Here is a 26,238-nt window from a genome sequence, read left to right on the forward strand (position 1 = left end):
TGGTCCTGCGAGCGCAGGCCGCAGGACGCGCACGACTCCCGGGGCGTCTCGGCGGCCAGCACGTTGGCCAGCACGCAGCAGCAATGCGCCGAGAGCAGGACGCTGGCCAGCAAGCAGGACAACACCATGCTGTGTCTTCTGGTCATTGTCTTTTCAACAAGTTGTTCTATATTACTTAGTCCAGACGGGGTAAAAGCTACTTAAAAACAAACAAAAACAATGTATTTACGTTAAGTTCTTGGGAAACGTCCAATTCCAAGTTCCAGAGTCAGCATGCATCGAGATATCCACAATAAAGTGACCCCAACACACAATCCTTTATATTCCCAAGTGACGTGAGAGTTACGGTATAGGCTATAGTTAGAGGACTCCTCCAGTCACCGTGCGTGTAGCTCGTTATCCTACCGTGAACATAAACCTATAATAACCTCATGTTTGATTTAGTTCCACCAAGAGTTTGGATTCAGAAGACCTCGAATCGACGTGGAGAGAATAGTCAGTTTCTGTTGCTGAGGCACCAAGACCTGCTTCAGAAAACCATTTCAGGAAAAAAAAATATTATGATGTATCAAAACAAACCCGAGTCGGGCACACGCTGCCTCACCGAGACACCAAAAAATGTTTTCTTTCTTCTTCTGAAGAATGTCTATAACAAACAAAAGCCTCGCAGACCCATCATCGTCCCCATTCAAATACTCGTTTAGAAGAAGAAAACGTGTTATAGGAATCCAATCCGGCAGTCCGTGTTTCAGTCCAAGTTCTTTTTTTGTTTAGTTTTAATGGTGTTGTTCAGATGCCTCCTGTGTGTGTCTCCCTGTATGCGCCCGGCGCAGCGTGCGTCCTGAGATGGGATGGGAGGAGAGATGCTGTTGCGTTCACTACTTGGAGAGCCTGTCTGTTCTCTGAGTTGTGTGTGTGCGTGTGAGTGTGTTTATTCCCCCTCTGCAATCACGACGACGACGACACAGGGCCACCGCGCACACACCAAAGTTTTTATACAGCCCCCAAAACAAACCACGTGGGGAAGTCGTCCAACGGAGCGACAGGGATTAAATCCACTACTACGTCTTGAGAGTTCAGAGCCAGACGGGGAGACGGCGGTGGGAAGGAAGGGGGCTTTCCTTTAAAACCGTAGGACAGAACCCACCTAGAGGCTGGGCAACCAGTGGAAAGTAGTAGCCTACGTTTACTCATAGGCTACTGCACGTGTGTAAATAAATAATAATAGCCTAATAATAACTTTAGTTTACGCAACTATTTCCATTATTAACTCCAGGGGGACCTCAGAGGCGAATATTTTACTTTTAACTCCACTGGCTACAATTATTTGACTACTTTATTTACTTTGCAGATTTATATTAGGCTTATTATAATATAATAATTAATATAATATAACATACATTAACTCTTAACTTATACGATATAGGCCTATTTTAAGATACATACTATTGTTACTTTTTGTTAAGTAGTAGACTAAAGAAAGACTATAAACTGAGTAGCCTACTTCTTCTGCTGGCCATATTATAATCTGTCGTGGAATCTTTCCGTTTGGTTTACAATTACAAATGTAACCAATGGACCTTTACGCGTCCACTTTGTTGCACTCCCTGAGTTATGAATAAATGAACACTGGGGATTTTAGTCTTTGGCCACTGTATGCAGAAGAACCCTTACCCTGATGTGGAGTCAACTGAATATGTTATATACCGGTATAGCCCACCTGGTTACATTTAATTTAACTGCAGATTTATAATAGGCTATTTATGTTATTAGACTGATCTAGTTTGTCCTATATTTTAAGAAGCTTTCAATTAGTCCATTTTAGATGCAGACCACCTTAGCATGTTTGATATCTAGTCCTTTATTTTCCATTTAGGGCAACAGACTCATCAGTCAGAGTCACTGCCAATTTCTGTCCTTTAAAATATATATTTTAATTTCTACACGTCTCTCTCTGGCGCACACCCCTGCTCTCGTGTTGATATGCATTGCTTTCTTCCAGGCAGCCTATAATAGGTTACTGCAATTTACAAGTGAAGTGTGTGGAATAAAATTGGTCAGTTGTAGCCGCAGCTTCAATGTCATTCACAAAAAAAACTGATCAGACGAGAAAAGAAGACAAATGGCGCCACCTTCTGACATGAAATATTACTTACACAAGTCATGTCAGATATTATGAAAACGAACGTAAATCCACCCAAAACCGTTAGACCGTCATTTTCTTAAGGCCATGACTTCATCATGCTGAATTCAGAAGTGTGCCTCAGAAATGACTTTTGCGGCTATGTTTGGGTAGAAGCTGACAACCTTTTTTGTTAGAAGGTAGGCCTACCCATAGAAGAAGTTTTAAGGTGGTTGGCATTTTGAATATATTTTCTGGTGACTTTTAGAAGCCCTTCCATATTTGAATGCCCATTTAATCTGACAAATAATCTGATTAAACGTATGCATTTGCTTAATTATTTACTTTTACGTTTATTTATTCCATGTTATATGAAAGGAAACAGATAAAAGAACAATATGAACATTTATTTTGAATGTAATTCCAATAGATTTGTAAATGTTATGGTAAAAAGGCAACTTCTTTAATGGTGTTTTTGTCCATTTTGAGTACACAATAAATTACACAATTCAAAGCACACATCACACCAAAATGGATAACATAGCAGGTCAAAGAATAACAGCAAGACTAAGAACATTTACAACATTGAAAATGTATCATTCTAAATAGACAATATGACCAGTGTTGCCGTAACTTAACTCTTGAGTTTCACTAGTGAGGCACTATCCTGATCAAGGTCTATTTCTTCATTGTCAAATTAGTTTTTGTACCAAGCTGCACGGGCATCCATATGCTCCACTGCAGTAAATCCCTCTTTTACGAGTTTATGACAGAGACAATGCCCAGTTTTATACTTGCCTGTAAGTGGAAACCAGTGCACAAACTAAGTTCCAAGCATCTTACCTGAAGAGGTTCTTACGTTTAAAGCTGGGGGACCAACCTGCCTTCTACCATGTGTCAGCCACAATTGATTGGTGAGGGCTTTGGATACCCTTGTTGATAGTGGGTCTTCATGATGTGCAGAGTCAAGGTATCACTTATTGACAGAAATGTATCAATATTGGCTTTCAGTTTTCAAAACAGGCCACAGAAAACTGTATGAATTGATTTGCTGTTTGACTTGGGGTCATAGAGTGTGCAAACAAACTGCCAATGAGATAGTAGCTGTACTTGGTACTTCATCCTCACCAAAGTTGTGGAGAAGTTGAGGGCTGGGACAATTTCCTGGCTCTCTTTTTCTCCTCTAGTGAACTGGCAGTGAGAGCATTAAATGCTAACAGACCATTTAGTATCTCACTTGTCATTTTTGATATCTTGAACTTTTTCATCCGAATTTCTTGTCTAAGTTGGTATGCAAAAACAAGAATCAACACCAGCACTTCTGTCTCTCTGCAGAGAATGATGCGCCTCTGATAGCCTGGGTTGTTGCATCAGCTGACTGTAGAAGTAAAGTATGCGAGTAACAGCTTCTTTATACTTAAATATGAAGCCTGTTGAGGAACATCAATCACAGCTACCAATTACACCGTTTCAGGGTCCTCCACTAATACCAGTTTCCTGACCATAATTGAGAACTTTCTTCTCTAGCTCATTTGATAGGAAATGGGTCAAATTGGCTTTGTTTTCATTCATTTCAATTAAGCTAAATATCCCTGTCTGGCTCCGAATTTTTCAAGCTTGGCTGCATCTGCACTGTAGAGCCTTGAGGACGTTTTTGGTTTTCTATTGGAGAGGCTCTCTTGAAGTCTTTATTCTTTGTGACCATTTGGTTCCCAACAAATACAGTGATACTTTTCTTGCCAGACTGCAGCATTTCTGAGGTCCTTCAGTATATCTTCTGAAGCAACATCACCAGTTGTCAGAGACACTAGACCATAAACATTCTCCTATTGGAAGATGTGATATCTTTTAATTCTTGGTGTCTTCATCATCATGTCAGTCCAAAAAATGATTGTGCATCCTCTGCCAAGGTTGCACATTCATTGTAGGTGTTGGACGAGCTGTCTCATGTCTGTGATCATAAGCACCAAACCAGGGCATCATGCTCTTGAAATAATAATATTCACCATTACTCTTGCCAGCATCAACTAATATTAGCTTTGCTACCTGCATTTTCATTACATTACCAGTACATTTACATTATGCAACTTTGCTCAACATTATTGCAGCAAATTTAAAATAAATTGTCAGTACTGATTTGTGAGATTACAACCAGGCTTGAATACATGACAAGGGTTTAAACATGAATACTTGATAGGTTGTCTGATTTTACCCAGCGGTGTTCTCTTAGGTGAAGTTAGGTCAAGTCAATATCAGCTTGTGTAACTGCACACACAGAATCAGCCATATCCTCCATCCCACCCAAAGAAAATTATATTCATCATCACTTTAGCCAGCATCAACTTAATTACATTACCACATTAGCAGTAATACATTTGCTCAAAATTATAACCGATTTTACCACTTTTAAGTGTACAGTGATAAAATGACCTAAAAATCATTTTCAGAGATGCCAACCAGACTAGAACACATGACAAGGGGTTAAAGATTAATAGTGAATAGGTTGGCAGCTTCTACCCAGAGACCGCTGTTTAATGTCTCAATGTCAGCTTTGGCCCCCAGACTAACTTGAGGGCACCCTTTCTTGCACCCACAATGGATCAGTTCATAGCGGCTCTGTGATGCTTCTTATTAGAACAAAACTGTGAAAATGCAAAAAGTGTGAAAATGCAATACTGAAGTCAAAGACCCCTCAAGGTCACCAGAGGTCAGATAAAAAGTGGTTCCACGTCTAAAATCAAACCTTGTGGTATGAAGATGATATGCTGAAAGTTTCATGCTTCTGTCATAAAATGCACAATTGGTTTGGTTAACCGCCCCACTATAAAATCCTGTGGCCCGTTTGTAATGAAGCGTCTGCTAAATGCCTAAACTGTAAACTGTTAAGTGTAAGAACATTCCAAAGTACTCCATCATCAAACTACAGGTAGACTGGGGTTTGAATATGGAACCTCTCTGCTGAAAGTCAGATCATTAGACCACTCATGGACGGATTAACCTCAGCAATGGCCCCTGGTCGATATTTTTATTTTTCCTTTGTTGCATGGTGAATGGTCTCTATCTGAACTGACTTCCTGTCTTTGTTCTTACCCATACGGATTCTCACCACTACTGAATTTACTGACACCTTGTGGCTACAGACCACTGCACTGCAGGGTAGGAAATGTGGCCAGCCTGCGACATCAGCCGTCTATGATGTCAGTACTGTTGCCGGGCAAGGTTTCAGCCGATGACCATTGACTTCTATTACAAATGTTTATTTATGAAAATTAAGTAAAATGTGTATGTCAACATACACAAAAAGAAATGTGTCTCTGATCAATCTAACGTTTTGCAAGATTGCTCCACAGACAGACAGACAGACATACCAAACCTCTATGGACCCGTTTCTTGTTTACAAACATTGAGACTAAATGCACAGGTGACTGTATCATGTAATCAATTCCACCAATCCCCAAACCTGTATTTTTGGGGAGCGCTGGTTTCATTGGCTAATTTTGGTACCGACCTGCGCACGCATCTAGTTCTTATCAGTGTAACGTGGACCAGAAACCCGTCCATACAGATGACTATACTTCTCATTTGTCCTGGGGACCTGGGATCTTTGAAAACCACTGCCTTATAGGCTACAATAATCGGAATACAAACAACATCAAAGATAACACAGAACAACAAAGTAATGTATTTAAAAGAACAGCTTTTACTGAATTGTTAATGCACTGTATATCATTTTTGTTGATGGAATGATGCCGTTTACTGGCGGTTTGGTGCAGTGTTGATCTGCATTAAGTACATGAACATAGTACATTTGTTTTCTCTTTTTTTTTGTACATTTCCATGATATTCAAATACATGAAGAATTGATTTGCATTCTAGTCTACAGTATAATAATGTGTTGAGTATAAAACAGGTTAAAGGAACATGTTTTAAAAAAGACAAGAAAATGTACAAAAGTTATTAAAGTAACTCACTGTGTAAATTATATAAATTATGATGAAGGTAAAATGTGGGTGAAAGTATTCATCATCAGCTTAAGCAATAAAACATGAAAGAAGGCATGTCATTTTAAACACTTTTCAAGATTTGCTAAAGTGGATAGTCTAAGACCTCAGTCCTGGCAAAGTGTTAATAATAATAATACATCAGACGTATACAGCGCTTTTCATGGTACCCAAAGTCGCTTTACAAAACAAACAAAATAAACAACTTTACTAGTAAGACACCCGAGGGTGGAATGCGACCTCAGGGTGACATGCAACCTCGCCCTAAAGGGCGAGGTCGCGCCAATTCTTGACAATCTGGCCAACCACAGCGTTTCTCTGACGATTCTAGTTGTTGTCATTCTGGGGGGAGTTTGTTCATGTTTTTGTGAGGGTATCAACCCTAGGAGACACGGGGAGAACACGCAAACTCCACACAGAAAGGCCCTATCGCTCACACCCTAGGTTCGGTTGGCGATAGGGCCTTTCTGTGTGGAGTTTGCCTAAACATGGAGATGTGGTACAGAAGGACTCATATATGGGCATAAAAAGTATGTCATGTGACATCACTTCCTGTACAGACAGTCAGACAGACAGCCATTGACTCCGACCTAACAATGGCTACTGTCTATGACGGTAGTCCCATATGACATGATGTACTAGACTATCTCCATATATAGTGTTATCCACATCTCCATGTTTAGGCCAAACAGATTCGCTCCATTTCTCCATGTATAGGTCCAAATGCCCAACGTTGAGCTCGACAACGAAACGTTCTTAACACAGCAGCCCCCATATTTACTTTAGAAAATATGTTAAATTCTAAGTACGTTTCGAGTACCGGTTTGATACAAGAGCGAATAAGCACTACACTTCTGGAATCATGTGCGTCGACTTAAAGTTGGATCCAGGCCTAATAACTTTATTTGGCCGCCCTGTTGCCACCTCCTTGTTACATTTTCTTTTCTCCAGGTGGATGGACATTCTTTCATGGACATCCTTTCATAGGTGATCTAAGTCCAGCCGCCCGTATCAGATCAGAGGATCAGATCTCCATGTTTAGGCAAACTCCACACAGAAAGGCCCTATTGCTCACACCCTAGGTTGGGTTGGCGATAGGGCCTTTCTGTGTGGAGTTTGCCTAAACATGGAGATGTGGTACAGAAGGACTCATATATGGGCATAAAAAGTATGTCATGTGATGTGACATCACTTCCTGTACAGACAGTCAGACAGACAGCCATCGTCTCCGACCTAACAAAAGCTACTGTCTATGACGGTAGTTCCATATGACATATTGGACTAGACTATCTCCATATATAGTGTTATCCACATCTCCATGTTAGGACTCATATATGGGCATAAAAAGTATGTCATGTGACATCACTTCCTGTACAGACAGTCAGCCATTGACTCCGGATTAACAATGGCTACTGTCTATGACGGTAGTCCCATATGGGTTACACCCCGCCATTCCGAAACACCGCTATTCCGAACGTTGACTTCTAACCCTAACCCTACCCCTACCCCTAACCCTAACCCTAACCCTTACCCTAACCCTAACCCTAACTAACCCTAACCCTACCCCTAACCCTAACCCTAACCCTAAACCTAACCCTAACCCTGCTTCGGAATAGCGGTGTTTCGGAATGGCGGTCTGTTGCCTCCCATATGACATATTGGACTAGACTATCTCCATATATAGTGTTATCCACATCTCCATGTTTAGACAGCCAATGACTCCGGCCTAACAATGGCTACTTTCTATGACGGTAGTCCCATATGACATGATGGACTGGACTATCTCCATATATAGTGTTATCCACATTTCGTGTAGCCGCCCTGTACAGGAAGTGATGTCACAACTCGCTGACATCACACTGACATCACAGAGGATACGGACGGTCACGAGGATACGGAAGGAAGGAAGGACACTCAAGCGACACGGTTCTTCAGAGTATATGCGACCTTCGGTCGCAATTAAGAGAGAAAGAAGTTAAAAGGCTAAAATAGAGCCACGGCTAATAAGCTAAGGAGATTTTAGTTGAGCGGGGAATAGGTGGGTTTTGAGGGAGGTTTTGAACATGGCAAGGGTGGGGCGTCTTTGATGTGAGGTGGGAGTGGGTTCCAGAGGGTGGGGGCTGCCACTGAAAAAGACCTGTTTTGGAGGGAGTGTTCAGATTTCTATTTCGGAGGTGGTAAAAAGCTGTTTTGGTGATCTGATTGATATGGGACTGGATGGAGAGGGTGGGATCCAGGATGACCAAGGTTGCGTACTTTGGTGGAGGGGTGACAATGGAGCCGTCAATGTTCAGGGAGAAGTTGTGAGTGGAGCGGATGAGGGCAATGATGGTCTGGACCAATGAGGATTTCAGATCAGCTTTATTGCAGTTGGGTTCAGGTTTTTTTTGGCAGTGCATTTCATCGTTGTACCAGGGGGCAGTGTGGGTGAAGGAGACAGGACATGGGTGGGTGCAAGCTGGTCAAGGCAGGAGGAGAGAGAGTTGTTATTTACTGATTTGGTAAATGTTAACCAGATCAGTGGGGGAAACAGTTTGATTGAAGGAGGCACTCTCGCGTCCTCTCACATCCCCTGTACCGTTTTAAGCAAACAATGGCAACCTGGTGTTCTGACATTCTTGTTCAGTGAATTTCAATGGCAAGTGGGCCTTTCATTGAGAAACCAAGGAAAAATGACACTCCAGAGCCTTCAGCTCGTCCACTCAGCTGGCTTCTGAACAGAGGGCTGACATCTATCTTCAGATCTGGGAAACAGGTGTCTGCCACCAACATGTTGCCATGCACCCTGCCAGTTGCTCTGTAAAGGAGCTCATGCACTTCCCTCTCCCTCCAGATTTTGCCATTGTCCCACAGTGAGGCAGTTTGGTCTTGACCAGCCTTGACACATCTCTGGATTTCCCTGAGGTGGATCAGCCCTTCATAACCTGGTTTCTTCCCTAGGAAGAAATGGACAACAGGATGCTTACCATTGTACCACTCCTTCATCGCTACATGATATGAGGTTCTCATTTGTGATACATATGATCTCAGATTTTTACACTCTGGAGGCTTTGGCCAGTGAGGCTGCTGTGGCCACAAAAGTGCAACTGCGATGAAGTGCAATGGCAAGTTATCGCTTAATGGAATCTGTCCACGAAGAACTTGGCAAAGAAAACGAAGAAGCTTCTGGTATGGGTGAAGTGCTGGCGATTCAGGTTTAATGCAACTTAACACGACATTGGCGTAGATAATGTTGACCTGCTCCTTCACACACACAGGGGTTGCATTTCTCAGAATATATTCATATGTTCTGACAACCTTATCAATCATGGCAGCTGCGGTACTATTGGAGAGACAACTCAAAATCCCAGTGAACGTATCAGCTCTCCTCTTCTCCAGGAACTGCCTTTGTTGGTGAACCTGCAGCATGAGGTTCATGGTTTTGTTCTTCAACAGTTCTGAGGAATCTGTCCTGCAGAAGAGATTAGCATATTTGTTGAAGCATCTGAAAAGCTCCTTTTGGGCAATCTGATCACGGACATCCTTTAAAGCAAACCTGGAGCCCAAGTTGACAAAGAAATTGTCGAGAAGGTCAAAGCATGTCTTCATCCTGAACCTGAGGTTGTAAAGAAAGCCATCAAACTCTTTGAGAATCCTGTAGTAGGTTGTGTGTTTGTTGTGCCAGCGATCACATCTCTCCATGCCCTGAATGGTAATAGCGTTAGAGAGCACACTTGCCATTACATCATGACGGACATTTCCCAAAGAAAATATGGGTGTCTTTTCTAGTGTCTCAATGACAATTACAGCAACTTGAATTTCACCAAGACACCCTGAAATGTTGAAAGAGCACAAATCTGTCTTCCTCTGTAACCGCTGCACAGACTCCTTTTTCGCAAGGTCATGTGTTTCCTTGAAGGCATCTGTTGCTGACTGGGCCATTTTGAGATACATTTCCATCTTTTCGGGTGTAATAGGTATGTCCTTGTCAGTTGAAATTGCACTCTTTAACTTGTGCTTGATAACTTGTGCAGATGTGTCTGCAATATACGAGCTCTCTCTTGAATGATCTTTTGCAGTCCGTGCCCAGTCCTCTGCCTCTTTGAAATCTTTTTTCTTCAGATAATAGTACCTTGATAGTAACTGAGCAATGATGGCATCTTTTTGAAATCTTTTAGATGCATTCAGCAGAACCATCTCTTCCAACCCAGCAGTTTCCTTTGCAATATCATGAATTAGTGGAGAGAACCGAGATTCCTCTTCCTCAAGTGAATGAGGCCTCTTCACCAGCATGAAGTGAACATCCTGCATGAGTCTGTCTTTGCCTTGTGTGCAATCATAAAGCTTGTCTGTGCTGAGCAGTAGATTGATAATCTCAGCCTTATGTATGTTGTATTTTGTTGTAAGCTCCTGCAAACAATGCCAAGCAATACTTGCATGGATCATCTTCACAGCCTTGTACACAACTTTATCTTCAACTGAAATGATATTAATCAGAGTGGAAAACTTTCCAAATCCATCTTCAGTTCTGACAGACCCACAAAAAGGCTTGGGCTGAAGATCAAGGAACTCTTCACAGAGAGAGACAGAGAGTGATGCACCCTTGCGGTATTTGCTCATCAGAACTAAAACGGCAATAAGCTGTGCAGGCTTCTGATTAATGCTGAAACCTTTGAGGGTGTTTCGAGCCACACCTTGAACGTATTCTTGAGAAAAGTTCTTCTTCATGATCATGAACCCATAGAAGGTTTCAGGATTTTTGTGGGTTTTTTCAATTTCCTTGAGTTTTTGCTCAAACTGTTGCTGCTCAGTTTCAGAGAGATTGTTGCCAATGAACACCACCTCATCAGTTGATTCACTCGGTTCCTCTGCTCTCATGCAGTTAAGTATAATTACCAGTGGGGATCTGGCCTGGATGTCTTTCTTAATGCATGCCTCTTCAACAAGCTGCTGCAATTGAAATACTTTATCCATTTCCTCAAAGTCGTCAATCATCAACAGGACAGGGATCCGAGGTAACTGCTCTCCATGGTCGTACGTCAGAAGCCTGACAATGTGGTTGGCAGCTTCAGCCAAGTCGGCCTTGCTGTCTTTCAAAACAGCACAGCGGTAGTCATCTTTTAGAGCCCAGAGTATGTGCATGGCCAGTGTTGTTCCGCCACATCCAGGCACGTGCATGAGACTGAAGGACGCGCAGGCTTTTGACAAGGAACGCAAACCTGGTATGACCGTTTTTATGATTAAGTCAAACTGGTCTCTTTTGATGAATGGCATGGCTCCAGGCTGCTCAGAGAAAAAGAAGTTCCACCATTCTGCTTTTTCACCTCTGTAGAAGTTTTCTTCTTTGAGGACCTGGTCTGCGGTTCCTCCCTCACACTGGTTTACACACAGGATATCTAAAGTAGTCAGACTGCGCTCTGCTTTCTTTTCTAAAAGCACTTTGCTGCCTCCGCCACAGGGCAGGAAACGATTTGCTCTGCGGTTTTTTGAAAAAAGACTAAGAATGGTGCCACTGACTTCTGAAAAACTGAGCTCACAGATGCACCTTCCAGAAATATTGATTCCACAGCGAGCTTCAACCAGGTCCTTCCAGCAGGTGGAAGCATTTTCATTTTCACAGATGCAAAGGATTTGCTCTGCACCTCTGAGTTCCTGCCAGAAGATGCTGAATGTCTCTACAAGAGGGTCCATCTTCTCACTTACAGTGGACAAGAGTAGAAAAATGACAAGGAATCTCTTTTGTGTAAGTACATCCTTCCGACACAAGAATGAAATTACATCTCGAACTGAAGCTCCCTTGTCCATCAACCAGTATTCTGTGTCTGATGGTGGCTCATCATTTAAACCTCCATTGCAGAACACCCAGCTGGTGTTTCTTGTCAATTTCAACTTGCTTGCAATGTCTTCAACAGCTTCTGTGATTTTATATTGTCCTGGGAAATGGACATTTACTGCACTCTGCTCATCAAAGTACTTCTGCAGCCCATGTTTTGCTGATTCAGGATCAAAGTCCAAAACAGCTGTTGGGTTCAGTTCCTGAAGGAATGCAAGTGATTCCAACTGGATTGGATGTGATTTGTTTGTTACTATCACATACTGTTCAAAATGTGACTTATCCAAGGAGCCAGTCCCACCTGTAATCATGTGGCTGAGTCTGGAGCCATGGGAACTGGTTTGAACCATTTTGAGGTGTTCCTCCTCTGCTTGTTTTCTGAGTAGTGATAGGTCTGCCACACTTTGAACAAATTTGTCGTTCTCTACCATGGGTTTGGCAAAAGATGTTGGTGCAAGGAGATCTCTACTGCTGCTTCCGTCACGGACAAAAAACTGTTTAGCCTGTTTCATTTCAACGTTACCCGTGTCCTTAGCTTTGGTCTTCTTCTTTGCTGTCCTGGTATCCAGACTGAAAACATGGTAGATGTCCTCTTTACAGATACTGTAGTTGGGAACGATGTCCACTTCTATCACACACTTATAAGACGATGTCATATTCTGATTGAGAACCTCCACAAAACGAGGAGGCTTGATGCACATTGATGCAGTGGTCTTGTGTTTATGCTCAAAGTGGCCCTCAATGCTATGTTTCAAGGCATTTGCAAATGACTCTTTGTCACTGACATTCACCCCCAACACCTGACCATGTTCAAACTCAGGCTTGTCGCCTACACCAAAATGGATGGTTCCATTGGTTCGGCTGTTCATGCACGCTGCTGCAAACCTAATCACCTCGGAAGTAAACTTGCTTAGTTTGCTTTCCTCTGTTGTATGGATGAAAGCTTTGTACTCGTGACAGGGCTGGATGAGGTCTGAGGCACCTGATTCTATGATATCAAGAACGCTGTTCTCTATGTACCTACATGTGTCATGGTATCTCTGAAAAGGGTATGGCTTGCATGGTCTACCAGTTTGGCTTCCAGAACCTGATGGCTGCTCTTTCCTCAACTTCAACAGCTCATCTCTGGCACGAATGATAAGCTTTGTAGGGCCAAAGGTTATACCCAACTCTTTAAAATCAGACTGTTCTAGAAGTAAAAGAATAGATCCCTTAATGTCCTGCTGAAGCAAAATGTCTGCAAATTCAGCATCAATGCCAGCCTCCTTGAAAGCCCAATTTCTGACTTGATGTTTACTCCAATCCTTGATGTCAGCCGACAGATCCTCCTCTTCACTCTAAAACAAAAGGCTTCATCTCACTTAATCCAAATTATGAAAAAGTATTGTTTTACGTTGATGTTAGATATAAGCAGATGTAGTGAACTTCTTTTTTAAATTAGTTTTAGTGTGACATATTACTTTAGCCGTCTTCAATTTAAAACACTTCTGGGGTCATGTTGATGTCTTGTGTGTCTCTCTTAACTTAGCAATTTAATTTAAATCGCTTGATTAAATATTTAGAGATGTTATAATATGGCATCCTATTTAAGCACATTCAACTTCCAACCATTCAACTTGAAAACACGCTTCTGGTGACAGATTGACACGCTTTTCATTTATCACTTTCTTCTTTTTTTCATTTAAAAAGAAAAGAAAAATGAATGCATTATTAGAAGGATTTGCGTGAGGTTTGGACAGAATCTGTAGGAGTAATACAATGTGAATACGATTTCTTCCTCTGCCTAGTGGGAATGTGTGTGCAAAATTTCACGGAAATCGCACACTGCAATCATGATTTGAGGCATTTTATTCAAAACTCGTACAGATCCAAATGACTTGCTATATGAACCGATCTGTGGTGTGATGTTATTGAATCAAGCAACTTAAAAACTGTCAAGAGCAGAGCAGACATTAAAATGACCCCAGATGTGTTTTAAAGTGAAATACCCCTTTAACTATTATTATAGTATAGTTCCTGTGTGTAGAAGCCTTAATACAGTAAAATTAATGTTCAAAACAGTAGAAACTGTAGAAAAATATAACCATCCCTGAGAAGATTAAAGCGGCACTATGTAACCTTTTTTTAATGATTAAAATGTAATTTTGTCCAATATGTATAGATATGACGTATACAATTGGGATGGTTGTATTTAGTCTCCCTGCTGTTCTATTGAGACATTTAAGGGGAACACACACCGGACGCGGAGCCGACGCGTCAAGAAATACGGCCCCATTATATTCAATGAACTAACCTACACCGGCGGCGTCAGACGCGCGGGTCTGCCGCCTCGCCGATACGCCGCTATTTTCCCAGCGTTGCTGCGTGGTGAACATGTTCTCCCATGGTTCTCCCCACCGAGGGAAATGGATGTGCTGTGTGGCCACATCCAGTTGGGGTTACCGCGGGGCACTTCACGTGCGTCGATACCGCAACGCGACGCTGCGCAGCCGCCCGCATCCAGTGTGTGCTCCCCTTTAGATCGTCTCAAAGGTCATGTCTCACCTAGAGACAGGATCTGACACAAATTTTGACCTGATGGTCAAGGTTCATTTTATCCCCTGAGCAAGCAGGCAGCCTCTATTAGCTCAATGGTAAAAATGTCAGGACTACAGGGCAATTCACACAGCTCTATAACTATAATAACTATGAAAATATAGTTTTAAGTGAAGTGGATAACTTAAAACACCATTTAAGACAATATACAGTAGTGAGCGATATGGAGGGTATGTGTGTGACATCATCATCATACCCGGAAGTTATGCGAGAACGCCTACTGAGTGGCAAAAACTTCTTTCTGGCCTTGACAGCCCATAGTCCAGGCGTTTCGGGCAGTATTTTGATGGAATCGTGCACTTTATGAAAGAAGCATGAAATTTGGCACACAGTTAGAACATGCCATATGGAACATTTTTGGCTATAGGGGCATCGCAGATTTGTCTTGGGAAACTTGTGGGAGCCAATTAAAGTTGGGCTCTCATAGACTTTACTATAGAGTAAAATAATCCAAAAAAATAAATGCTTTAAGTAGCATGTGAGGGGTCAAACTAGGTGTTTTTCGGGATTCTGAATCCAATGCAAACATTTGTTTTGCAGGAAAAACATTCCTTGGGCTAGAAACGGACCCCATAAAACTATGGTTTAGTGATGAGTCATCACTTTTCAAAGTTTTGTGGCGGCCGTTTCTCGGAAAGGAATGTTTTTCGTGCAAAACAAATGCTTGCATTGGATTCAGAATCCCGAAAAACACCTAGTTTGACCCCTCACATGCTACTTAAAGCATATTTATTTTTTGTATTATTTTACTCTATAGTAAAGTCTATGAGAGCAACTTTGATTGGCTCCCACAAGTTTCCCAAGACAAATTTGCGATGCCCCTATAGCCAAAAATGTTCCATATGGCATGTTCTAACTGTGTGCCAAATTTCATGCTTCTTTCATAAAGTGCACGATTTTTGCCTGAAACGCTCGGACTACCATACATCCAAACAGAAAAGTCCTATCTGATTGCATTAAATAACATTAAACAACGCCAAACTCACTTTGCCACTCACTTTGCCACTCGATTTGCCATTCACTTTATGCATGCGCATAACCTCTATAGTTATAATTATCGTTATCTATCTATAAATGCGAGAAGTCTCTGCGTGTCTGTCTGCGTGTATGTAATCCGCGTATCTCGAGAACCGTTCGTCCCACCGGCTTCAGATTCGGCACGCGCGTTCTCCGCCGCGGCGCGGAGTGCAGTGCCCGGCCTCGACCCGACCCGACGCGCGTTTTTTCCGAAACGGCGCGAAACGTTCGGAATCTCCTTATGCGGAGCTGATTGTTGACATCAGGCTGTTCCGGAGAAAATCGGCGAAAGCTCTGACTCATTGTGACATCACTTCATAAAAGGCTCTGACATCACGTACGCCACATGAGTCAACAAAAAATCTCTGTGAGTGTGTATGTAATCCGCGTATCTCGAGAACCGTTCGTCCCACGGGCACGCGCGTTCTCCATATATGGGCATAAAATGAATGCCCCCATATATGGGCATAAAATGGACCCATATATGGGCGCGCGTTTTTTCCGAAACGGCGCGAAACGTTCGGAATCTCCTTATGCGGAGCTGATTGTTGACATCAGGCTGTTCCGGAGGAAATCGGCGAAAGCTCTGACTCATTGTGACATCACTTCATAAAAGGCTCTGACATCACGTACGCCACATGAGTCAACAAAAAATCTCTGTGAGTGTGTATGTAATCCGCGTATCTCGAGAACCGTTCGTCCCACGGGCACGCGCGTTCTCCATATATGGGCATAAAATGAATGCCCCCATATATGGGCATAAAATGGATTGCAGACAGACAGATACAGATATCTCCATATATGGACATAAATGGACAGAGGCAAACAGATGGTCAAAGATCTCCATATATGGGCATAAAATGGACGCAGACAGACAGATACAGATATCTCCATATATGGGCATAAATGGACACAGGCAAACAGATGTTCAAAACGGGTCCTATGACAACAGGTGTTAGGTTTGCATTAAAGGGGGAACCGGCACTGTGTCTGCAACACAGTTGGAGGCACAGACAGATACTCCATATATGGGCATAAAATGGACGCAGATAGACAGATATCTCCATATCTGGGCATAAAATGGACCCAGAACTATAACTGCAGTGATCTCCATATATGGACATAAAATGGACGCCGACAGACAGACAGACAGATACAGATATCTCCATATATGGGCATAAATGGACACAGGCAGACAGATGGTCAAAACGGGTCCTAAAGGGCGGGGCATTCATTCCCTATTTACATTGTTCCGAGTTGGCCAGGTCGCCGACTAGACGCTGGGCCGCCCGAAGGGCGGCCCAGCTTCTAGTAATTATAATGCTCAGTGTTTGTTTGATTGATTGATTGAATACATTAGCAGTTTGCAAAGGAAAAGTCCAAGACAGTACAGTTCAGATACAAGGAATACTAATAGGATTTAAATCCAAGAAATCACAATATGGATTGTTTATATTGGGGTTCTTTGTACTCAATGGTGAATAGCGCTTTAGGCAGGAAACCGGGTTCACATCCGGGATAGAGGAAGAAAGTTACATAGTGCATGAGTGCTACAACTCATATATATATACCCAGTGATGTTAATAGGTTTTTAATGTAATGAGTCCCGGGACCCCAGAAGAGTTTTTCGGATGAGTCCCAGGGATATTTTATGGGTCCCAAAAAAATTCAACGCCGCGGAGATGGGTATCGTTCACCTCTGAATCGATACAATACCTTTTTCGATACCTGGGAATCGATACGATACCTTTTTCGATACCGTTTTCGATACTTTTTTATGTATTATTATTATTATTACTACCCTTATTATTACCATTATTATTATTAACTTTTTTCTATAGGCTATTTTACACACCACAATAGGTTATTAAGGCCGTCTAAAGACTGAGCTTGTAGATCGGCTATTTTCAAAATGTTTGCCTATTTCTTATATTTATTTTACAATTTGGCTAATGTTTGAACTTAGAACTAGGATTTCTAAATACACTAGGCTACAGACACGCATTTAATTATATTTATATCACTGGGACCCCAATTTATATTACATTTTAAAAAACTAGAGTAGGCCTACAAATGGAACAGGTCCATTTGGTTCCATTTGTTCACCGAGTAACAGACCCATTAAGTTTCCAAAAGATTCCCTTTTACTTTGCTATTAGCAATATAAAACGTTTTTATATTCAGCAAAATGTCAGTAATGGTATTGTCTGCCTCTCATTATTGTCAAGGAAGAAAGTACCGCATGTCGCTGCCTTGCTTAAGTTTCATCAAGGCAAAAAAAAGCACCCTAAGACACACACCAAAAGTTGTGTGTGCGGGGGAAAGAGGAGGGGCAGCCACCGTTGCACAGAAATCACTTTCACTTTCAGCTTATGACAAACGGCAGCTTTTAATCAATGCACAAGGATTTAAGGACATTATATTTATAATGATTACAAGAACATTCACTACCTGTAGCTATGGAGTAGGCCTACTCCGTTGGAACCTACTCTGTTGGAACGGAAATAAACTTGTACGTGCTGTTAGACAGACAGTTGGCTCCTCTCCTCTCCGCAGGTTTAATAGGAAGCAAAGACAGACACCACGGTTTGATTTGATCATTGCGTAGTCAATTATGAAGGGATTTCAAAAATGTAAACGTCTCCATATTGCTTGGGAAGTCTACTTAGCAGAACATCGCGGCCTTTGCGATTCGCTAATCGCTAATGTTTTTCTTTTACCGCGATGCGGTAAATTATGGATTAATAATGGAGGCGCGTCCCCGGGACCCCAGAAACAAGACGTGAATGCGTCTCTGGGCGACATGAACGCGTATTTGACGCGGGACGCGCACGTAATGACATCACTGTATACCGGTATTTTTTTTTTAAGTTCTCACCCGGTGACTACCTAACCTGTAGTCCTGGTTTCCGCTCTCCCCCTGCCGCGCCAGGGGACATTGGGGAGCACCCGGCTGGCTAGGGGGAGGAAGTATAGAAACCAGGACTACTGCATGTTTTTGTGTGAGGGCCTATGCCCAAGGAGACACGGGGAGAACATGCAAACTCACCACAGAAAGGCCCTATCGCCAACCCCACCTAGGGTGTGGGTGCTGTATCACTCATATATTGATATTAATGTGGTACTGTATTCAAACCAATTCTATTTTACCTTCATTTCATATTGATTCGCCATTACTCCATCCACTCCGTCACTTCAGATCAGCATAGCAAAGCTGAAAAGAACACATGAAAATGTAAAATAATCAACAGAAACAAAATGTTTCTAGTAACATTTCTTGAATTTGGTGTCCTACTTAAGTCTATGACTCCAAATGAAACTATGAAACTGTTCTACAATTTCAGCCACCATCAAGCGCAACAAGGTTAGAATACATTAGGAACTTCCAACGTAAAAAAGACCGTAAAAGGTCTTATTTGGGAAGTTCCTTTTAGGCAGGGTGTTTGACTGTTCTTGTACTGTACTACATTTCTATTGTATTGACTATACTTGTACTGTTCTCCATTTTTGTCTAATAAAATAATCAATCAATCAAACTGATCTCAAGTAGATTTTGCTGAGCCGTGAAGGGACATTTATTTTACCTTGCAGATCAAATGTGGTCACATCTGGGACACTCTATAACCTGATTTGTTTTACATTATATGACTGCTGCAAACATTACATTCAATTTAAAATCACAGTTATTAATAATATTACGTTATTAAGTGGAAATATGCATGCAGGACAATAATCCTCAAATCAAATAATTGTCTTCACATTCTTATATTTGATTCCTGTACAATATCATTTTAATAACATACATACATACATATATACATACATAAGTAACTAAACAACTGTAATTTATGCACCATTCTAATCTTGTAGTGTGAGTATGAGAGAAAATAATCTGTTAATTAAATATTTCCCTTATCAAGTGTGATGCAACACAATTTCAATACTGGTTAACTTAAAACACCATTTAAAAAATATACAGTAGTGAGCGATATGGAGGGTATGCGCGTGACATCATCATCATACCCGGAAGTTATGCGAGAACGCCTACTGAGTGGCAAAAACGTATTTCTGGCCTTGACAGCCCATACATCCAAACAGAAAAGTCCTATCTGATTGCATTAAACAACGCTAAACTCACTTTGCCACTCGGTTTGCCATTAACTTTATGCATGCGCATACCCTCTATAGTTATAATTATCGTTATAGTTATAATGCTCAGTGTTTGTTTGATTGATTGATTGAATACATTAGCAGTTTGCAAAGGAAACGTCCAAGACAGTACAGTTCAGATACAAGGAATACTAATAGGATTTAAATCCAAGAAATCACAATATGGATTGTTTCTATTGGGGTTCTTTGTACTCGATGGTGAATGGCGCTTTAGGCAGGAAACCGGGTTCACATCCGGGATAGAGGAAGAAAGTTACATAGTGCATGAGTGCTACAACTCATATATATATATATCGGTATTTTTTTTTAAGTTCTCACCCGGTGACTACCTAACCTGTAGTCCTGGTTTCCCCTCTCCCCCTGCCGCGCCAGGGGACATTGGGGAGCACCCGGCTGGCTAGGGGGAGGAAGTATAGAAACCAGGACTACTGCATGTTTTTGTGTGAGGGCCTATGCCCAAGGAGACACGGGGAGAACATGCAAACTCACCACAGAAAGGCCCTATCGCCAACCCCACCTAGGGTGTGGGTGCTGTATCACTCATATATTGATATTAATGTGGTACTGTATTCAAACCAATTCTATTTTACCTTCATTTCATATTGATTCGCCATTACTCCATCCACTCCGTCACTTCAGATCAGCATAGCAAAGCTGAAAAGAACACATGAAAATTTTAAATAATCAACAAAAACGAAATGTTTCTAGTAACATTTCTTGAATTTGGTGTCCTACTTAAGTCTATGACTCCAAATGAAACTATGAAACTGTTCTACAATTTCAGCCACCATCAAGCGCAACAAGGTTAGAATACATTAGGAACTTCCAGCGTAAAAAAGACCGTAAAAGGTCTTATTTGTGAAGTTCCTTTTAGGCAGGGTGTTTGACTGTTCTTGTACTGTACTACATTTCTATTGTATTGACTATACTTGTACATTTTTGTCTAATAAAATAATCAATCAAACTGATCTCAAGTAGATTTTGCTGAGCCGTGAAGGGACATTTATTTTACCTTGCAGATCAAATGTGGTCACATCTGGGACACACTATTACCTGATTTGTTTTACATTATATGACTGCTGCAAACATTACATTCAATTTAAAATCACAGTTATTAATAATATTACGTTATTAAGTGGAAATATGCATGCAGGACAATAATCCTCAAATCAAATAATTGTTTTCACATTCTTATATTTGATTCCTGTACAATATCATTTTAATAACATACATACATAAGTACATAACTAAACAACTGTAATTTATGCACCATTCTAATCTTGTAGTGTGAGTATGAGAGAAAATAATCTGTTAATTAAATATTTCCCTTATCAAGTGTGATGCAACACAATTTCAATACTGGTTCACTCCATCTCATCAGGTCTCAAATCTGGCAACTCAAACCCAAGTCTCGGAGTGAGCTCTGATTGTTGCTGAGATTCTAGAATATCTGGAATAATGGAATACCTGGTTAGCTAACCATCCTTTCATTAGAAAATATAACAACTAAATTGTAATACTTTGTATTAACTTGACAGACTGCAATGCTAGCATCCATGCTTACCTCACGTATAAGTCAATAGAATTATTCTTTCATTGTTAGTTCATCGTGTCTATGGTTTTGGGATATTTACTGGTATCACAAAGCAACATTTCCAAGTGCAATGACACACTCCAAGCTGTTCTCCCCTTTGCCTCAGCCATTATTTTCCCTTATGAGGGCAGCTTGTCATGCATTAATTATATTTTATTATATTCTTCTCAGCCATTTACAATAAGCTTGTGCGCCTATACTGCCAGGAATATTATTAATTTCCAAGTTATGGAGTAAACCAAGCAGGCATAATTATGATTGCAGACTGTAGTACACATACTATACCACTAGAGAGTGCCCAACAACAACTAACAACAAATTGTACCTTAACTTCTTTGTCCATTGAGCTGGCATAGTAGTCCTCTTGTCCCAAACGTAGTTGAGCAAACCTGAAACAGAGATCAAAATCTATTAACACCAATTGGGTCCAGTAACGTGATAGGAATTACGGCGGGGCGGCGCCAAGGCCCCGTTATCACGCCCAGGGACGTGTTACCTGGTTACCATGGTTACCAGGTAAACAGGCACTGCGGTGGCCGCTGGTGAGCAAAAAAAAAAATCATATTTATACTAATTTATCAATACCACTTCAGTTTAACCACTTAAACTCTCTTAGTAAGACAGACCACCAAAACTCCTTGACAAAAATAGCTGATCTACAAACTCTACGTTGTGAGCTTGTAGATCTGCTATTTTTGGTGAACGTTCCCCCCAGAATAAGGATGTTGAGGTTCAAGTGGTTAAATGTAATGTAGGAAGTTATTTTCAATCTGTTGTAAAGGAAACTACTATTCTCTCAAGTTTTCCTTGTGACACATACATGTACTGTATCTTAGGTGGAAAGATTTACATATTAGGTCTGTTGTTTAGATTTAAGTGACATTGAGATGTAATGTGATGATATTGAATGAGGGGTCTATATAGAGCCCTCATTTTATCACTCTTGACTTGTTGATAAAAGAGGAGATCCTGCCCGAAAATGTTGTTCTTTGGTTGACTTTTCCTTTGATGACATTTTTTCAACTGAAAGTTTATTATCCAAAATACAACTGAAATAAGTTACCTCTTCTTTACTTGTGGTTACCAACTCTGACCGTACAGCCTTAACTTCCTTGTACACTGAGTTGGCATGGTTGCGTCATCTTGTCCCAAATGTAGTTAAGCAAACCTGAAAGACACCAAAACTATTAATACGGTAAATGTAGAATTTAATCAACAGTATTGTCTTTGTGATGCATGTGAGGTAATCTACACTTGGTAATGGTATACATCAAATCTATAATGCTTTTAACATACTTATATATACTTATATAATCAACAAATAACTAACGCGAGTCGCAAGGAATCCACTGGGATTAAAGAGGTGGTGCCATAGTTTTGTACTTTTTCTGTTTTGTATGTCTATGGAATATGCAAATATATCTTCCCTGTGTATATTTGGTAACTTCCTGGAAGATGAAAGCCTCTGACTCAAAAGGCCAAGTACATATAATCATAATACCTCATGGGGCACCCTGTGAAGCATGACCAATCCTGTCTGATTGGACATTATATTGTCCAATATATCTGGCCTTACAACCCGGATAACTTCAGTCAAAAGGTTAACAAGAAATAACTGGTTCACTTTAGCTGGCATAAAAGTTCTCTGACCTAGAAAAAAAAGTATGTTGCCTATAGCAAACACACTAATTACAGTTATAAGAACTGATCATGCTTGACTTGACAATCTAACTACACGCCTCAGCACCAATTCTTGGCCATCTGGCCAGAGATGTATATCGGACCAGTTACCCATATTTGGAGACCCCGGCATGATAGTCAACAATGTGATGTCAAAACATGCCCATATATGGGTATTACCAACCAAATATGGGCATTCCCAGATATGCCCTTAACTCATATGCTGCCTAAAAAATACCCCTTTGTACTCCCCTCTGCCATGCCCGTGAATCCCGTAAATGTAATAAAAATTAATTAAAAAAAATATATTTTATTTTTATTATTTTTTTCCCCGGAACTAATGTTTCGTGATCATCGTTTCTACACGGACACATTATTGAGCGGACCAGTTTAACATTGAACCCCTAAACCGGAAGTCCGGTCGGTCGTCTATTTTGGCCCGTCAGCTTACTGTGTGAAGTCAACGGCTTACAGATGGAGAACGGATTGATCAATTTTCAATGTTTCAACGGATTTGAGAAGCTGATGGATTACGCGAACGCACGATGCATAGCAGTGTCCGATCGCGCACGATGGGAATTGGATGAGCGCCCGCGTTAACAGGTAGGAGAAGCAAGCAGTGAGCGACATAGAGAAATCTGCGGGATTCACGGCCATCGCAGCATATGAGTTAATATTGATGACATCGGGACAGGGATCTCCATATATGGGCATAAAACGGACAAGGACGTAATTCATTTGCAAGTGTGACTTGTGATGACATCAGCGATCTCCATATATGAGCATAAAAGGGACGTCAAGCCAGAGCGTGATGCAAGTGTGACTCGTGATGACATCAGCGATCTCCATATGGGCATAAAAGGGCCATCAAGCCAGAGTGTGATGTCAGAGCGACAAACTCATATAACCACAGACAAACCACAGTGTACATACACGTCTACACACACGTCTACGCGGACACGGACAAGCTGTGACATTCCTCATGGTAAACTGCAACCTTCAGTCGCAACAATTCATTTGGCGAATGTCTGTCTGTCTGTCCGTCCATCTGACCATCTGCATGCTGACATCACTGATACTACACAGTTTGGCCGCCATGGTAACCGTCTGTGTGTCACAAAATAAACAAATACTGACTGTCTAGACTACAGTACTTTGACTGTACTTTTGTCATACATGGAACACCATATATGGGCATAAAGATCTGCCCAACGGGCACTCCAACATTACTTATGAGACTCTACATTCAATCCCTCAGATACTGTGCGCACCCCTTGGGCACAGGACTAGTAATCATAAAACATTATAAAGCATTTTATTATGATTTTTATACGGTCAAGTACGAAACCATTGTAATAATCTCATGAGCACTGATGAATAAATTATTAATAAAGTTAAATAAATATGGATCTATAAATCCATAATCAAAATAAGACAGAGACGAGCCAAAGGACTATCAATAAATTGCTGTATTTGAAGAGAGTCAGACAAGGAAGACAAAGCAGCTCGATAATTCTCTCTCTTCCAAAATGGAAGTTACATAAAGTATATAAAGAGTACAGTACATGACAGTTAGGTCGTGGGACTCATTCATTCGTTCCCAGATCATAACAAGAAGACAGACACGTAGAGTGTTGGTAGTTTTCCACTAGTGACATACAGTATAACCAAAACAGGATTTCGTAGTCAGGGCAACCAAAGTTGCCATGACCTGTAATCCATTAGCCTGAACTTACAGTATACGACCAAAATATGGTCTCCTGTTCAGTTCATAATAAAACGTATATAGTCATATGAGCCTCATACACAAATCATACAATTATGTATTATAATTCATATCTATCAAGCACAACACATTATAAAGCCTTTCATAATGACATAACAAACTTTATTTTTTTTATCACAATACAACTATGTGAAATACACACACAGGGTTGATCGTGATTTTTCAATGTCTTTTCAAAGCCATGCCCTGAGATGAGTGTGTCAGAGTTGAATAACTGGCCTGACAAGCCGCATTCCTTATGCCCAGCCGGAAAGGAGCTTGAACCAAGCGAACCATTGAACCTGTAGTTCAGTGGTTCTCAACCTGTGGGATGTGTCGTGACCCCCAGGGGGTCCCCACGTGATGACAAGTGACAATTTATTGAGGACTTTTAAAACATTTTTAATACATAAAAAAAAAAGGACCAGCTCATTACTGCAGTACAGTAATCAGGGCAAAATGCATCTGCTCATTCTGCTTTAAATGTAAATGCTGTATATAGCCTACAGTGGGAATGCTAACAATCCACTGTTCATGAGTGATTAAAATGGGTTCTGAAATATAAAACAGTAGACCTAAATGTGCCATTCTCTAAACACATTTGTGTGAGGTCAAGTGATATTGCATATTATTACTGGACAAAACACTCCAGTTCCTCCCAAATCTCATGCCCAGTTTTCTGGAGTGAAAAAACGTGAATGATTCCCCCCTCCCTCACCTATCTTACCACTCCAAGGTAAAAGAAAGAATGGTGAACGATATGCCCATATTCATAGTCACCATATTAGGCTTATTAATAGACTACTTTAACTTTATTAAGTCACCAAGCACAATCGAAAGTCCTTGTTATTGTGTGACTTTTGTTGTGAACATTTAAAGTAGGCTATTTCGCCTTTTATAGCGTATAAGTCACATCATTTTATTATTTAAACGAGGTAGCCTAAACATCTCGACCTGATACATAGCCCCCCTACATCATATTTCGCCAATGTATTTGATAACCTATCATTCAATTAACATTTATTTACACAAAAGTTAAATAAAATCCCCATCCTTCTCACTTGTCGAGCTCAAATGTCAGATAGTGTACAGTAGCTCAGCTGTAGTGTAGTGTAAATTAGGTTTCTTATCATCACTTTATCACCTTCTCCTGGATGTGCGTCATCGTCGATTCGTCGGGGAAGAAACGAACAGACAGTAGACTCCAAATGTTTTAAGGAATAACATGTCAGGACATTACCTATTTGAGCAGAAAAATAAATGAAAGAAAGACTATAATTATATTTAGCTACCGTTTCAGGGAGAGAGTCGTTCGGAATTCAAGTTGTGACGCAGGACTTGCAGACGAGCTTGAGGAGATGAAACCCAAAGAATAAGGATGCTGGATGCTGAATGCTGATCACTTGCAGCTTTGAGGTCGTTTCACACGAAAACGAAACTCAGAGGAGTCTAGAATGTTCCCCACAGCCCACACACCCCTCT

General features: G+C 41.1%; 2 protein-coding genes across 2 annotated transcripts in view; both read right to left on the reverse strand.

Moving 5' to 3' along the window:
* inhbb (inhibin subunit beta B) overlaps window positions 1-146 on the reverse strand; it is a gene marked incomplete at both ends in the record, with an annotated part of 16,301 nt that extends 16,155 nt beyond the window's left edge. Inside the window, one exon of the mRNA XM_080752905.1 lies at window positions 1-146. This exon is cut by the window's left edge and continues 251 nt beyond it. Coding sequence (XP_080609031.1) covers window positions 1-146 — 146 coding nt within the window.
* A 7,591-nt stretch (window positions 147-7,737) lies between these two features.
* Window positions 7,738-26,155, reverse strand: LOC308308233 (sterile alpha motif domain-containing protein 9-like). The gene is made up of 6 exons (XM_080753599.1): window positions 26,049-26,155; window positions 22,375-22,479; window positions 21,637-21,700; window positions 20,308-20,371; window positions 18,698-18,761; window positions 7,738-13,272 (listed from the first exon to the last, which is right to left on the reverse strand). The coding sequence occupies exons 5-6, from the start codon at window positions 18,719-18,721 to the stop codon at window positions 8,746-8,748; spliced, it is 4,551 nt and encodes a 1,516-aa protein (XP_080609725.1). The 5' UTR covers window positions 18,722-18,761; window positions 20,308-20,371; window positions 21,637-21,700; window positions 22,375-22,479; window positions 26,049-26,155; the 3' UTR covers window positions 7,738-8,745.
* Window positions 26,156-26,238: the final 83 nt, after the last annotated feature.

This window comes from Nannobrachium achirus (genome assembly GCF_963921795.1).
Source record: "Nannobrachium achirus genome assembly, chromosome: 22".
Lineage (NCBI taxonomy): Eukaryota > Metazoa > Chordata > Actinopteri > Myctophiformes > Myctophidae > Nannobrachium > Nannobrachium achirus.

Excerpts from the sequence above, each read along its gene's own strand:
- LOC308308233 (XM_080753599.1), bottom strand. The coding sequence starts at position 18,721 with ATGGCGAATCAATATGAAATGAAG. Across the intron at positions 13,273-18,697 it reads CGAATCAATATGAAATGAAG|AGTGAAGAGGAGGATCTGTC; the intron begins GTAAAATAGAAT and ends CTTTTGTTTTAG.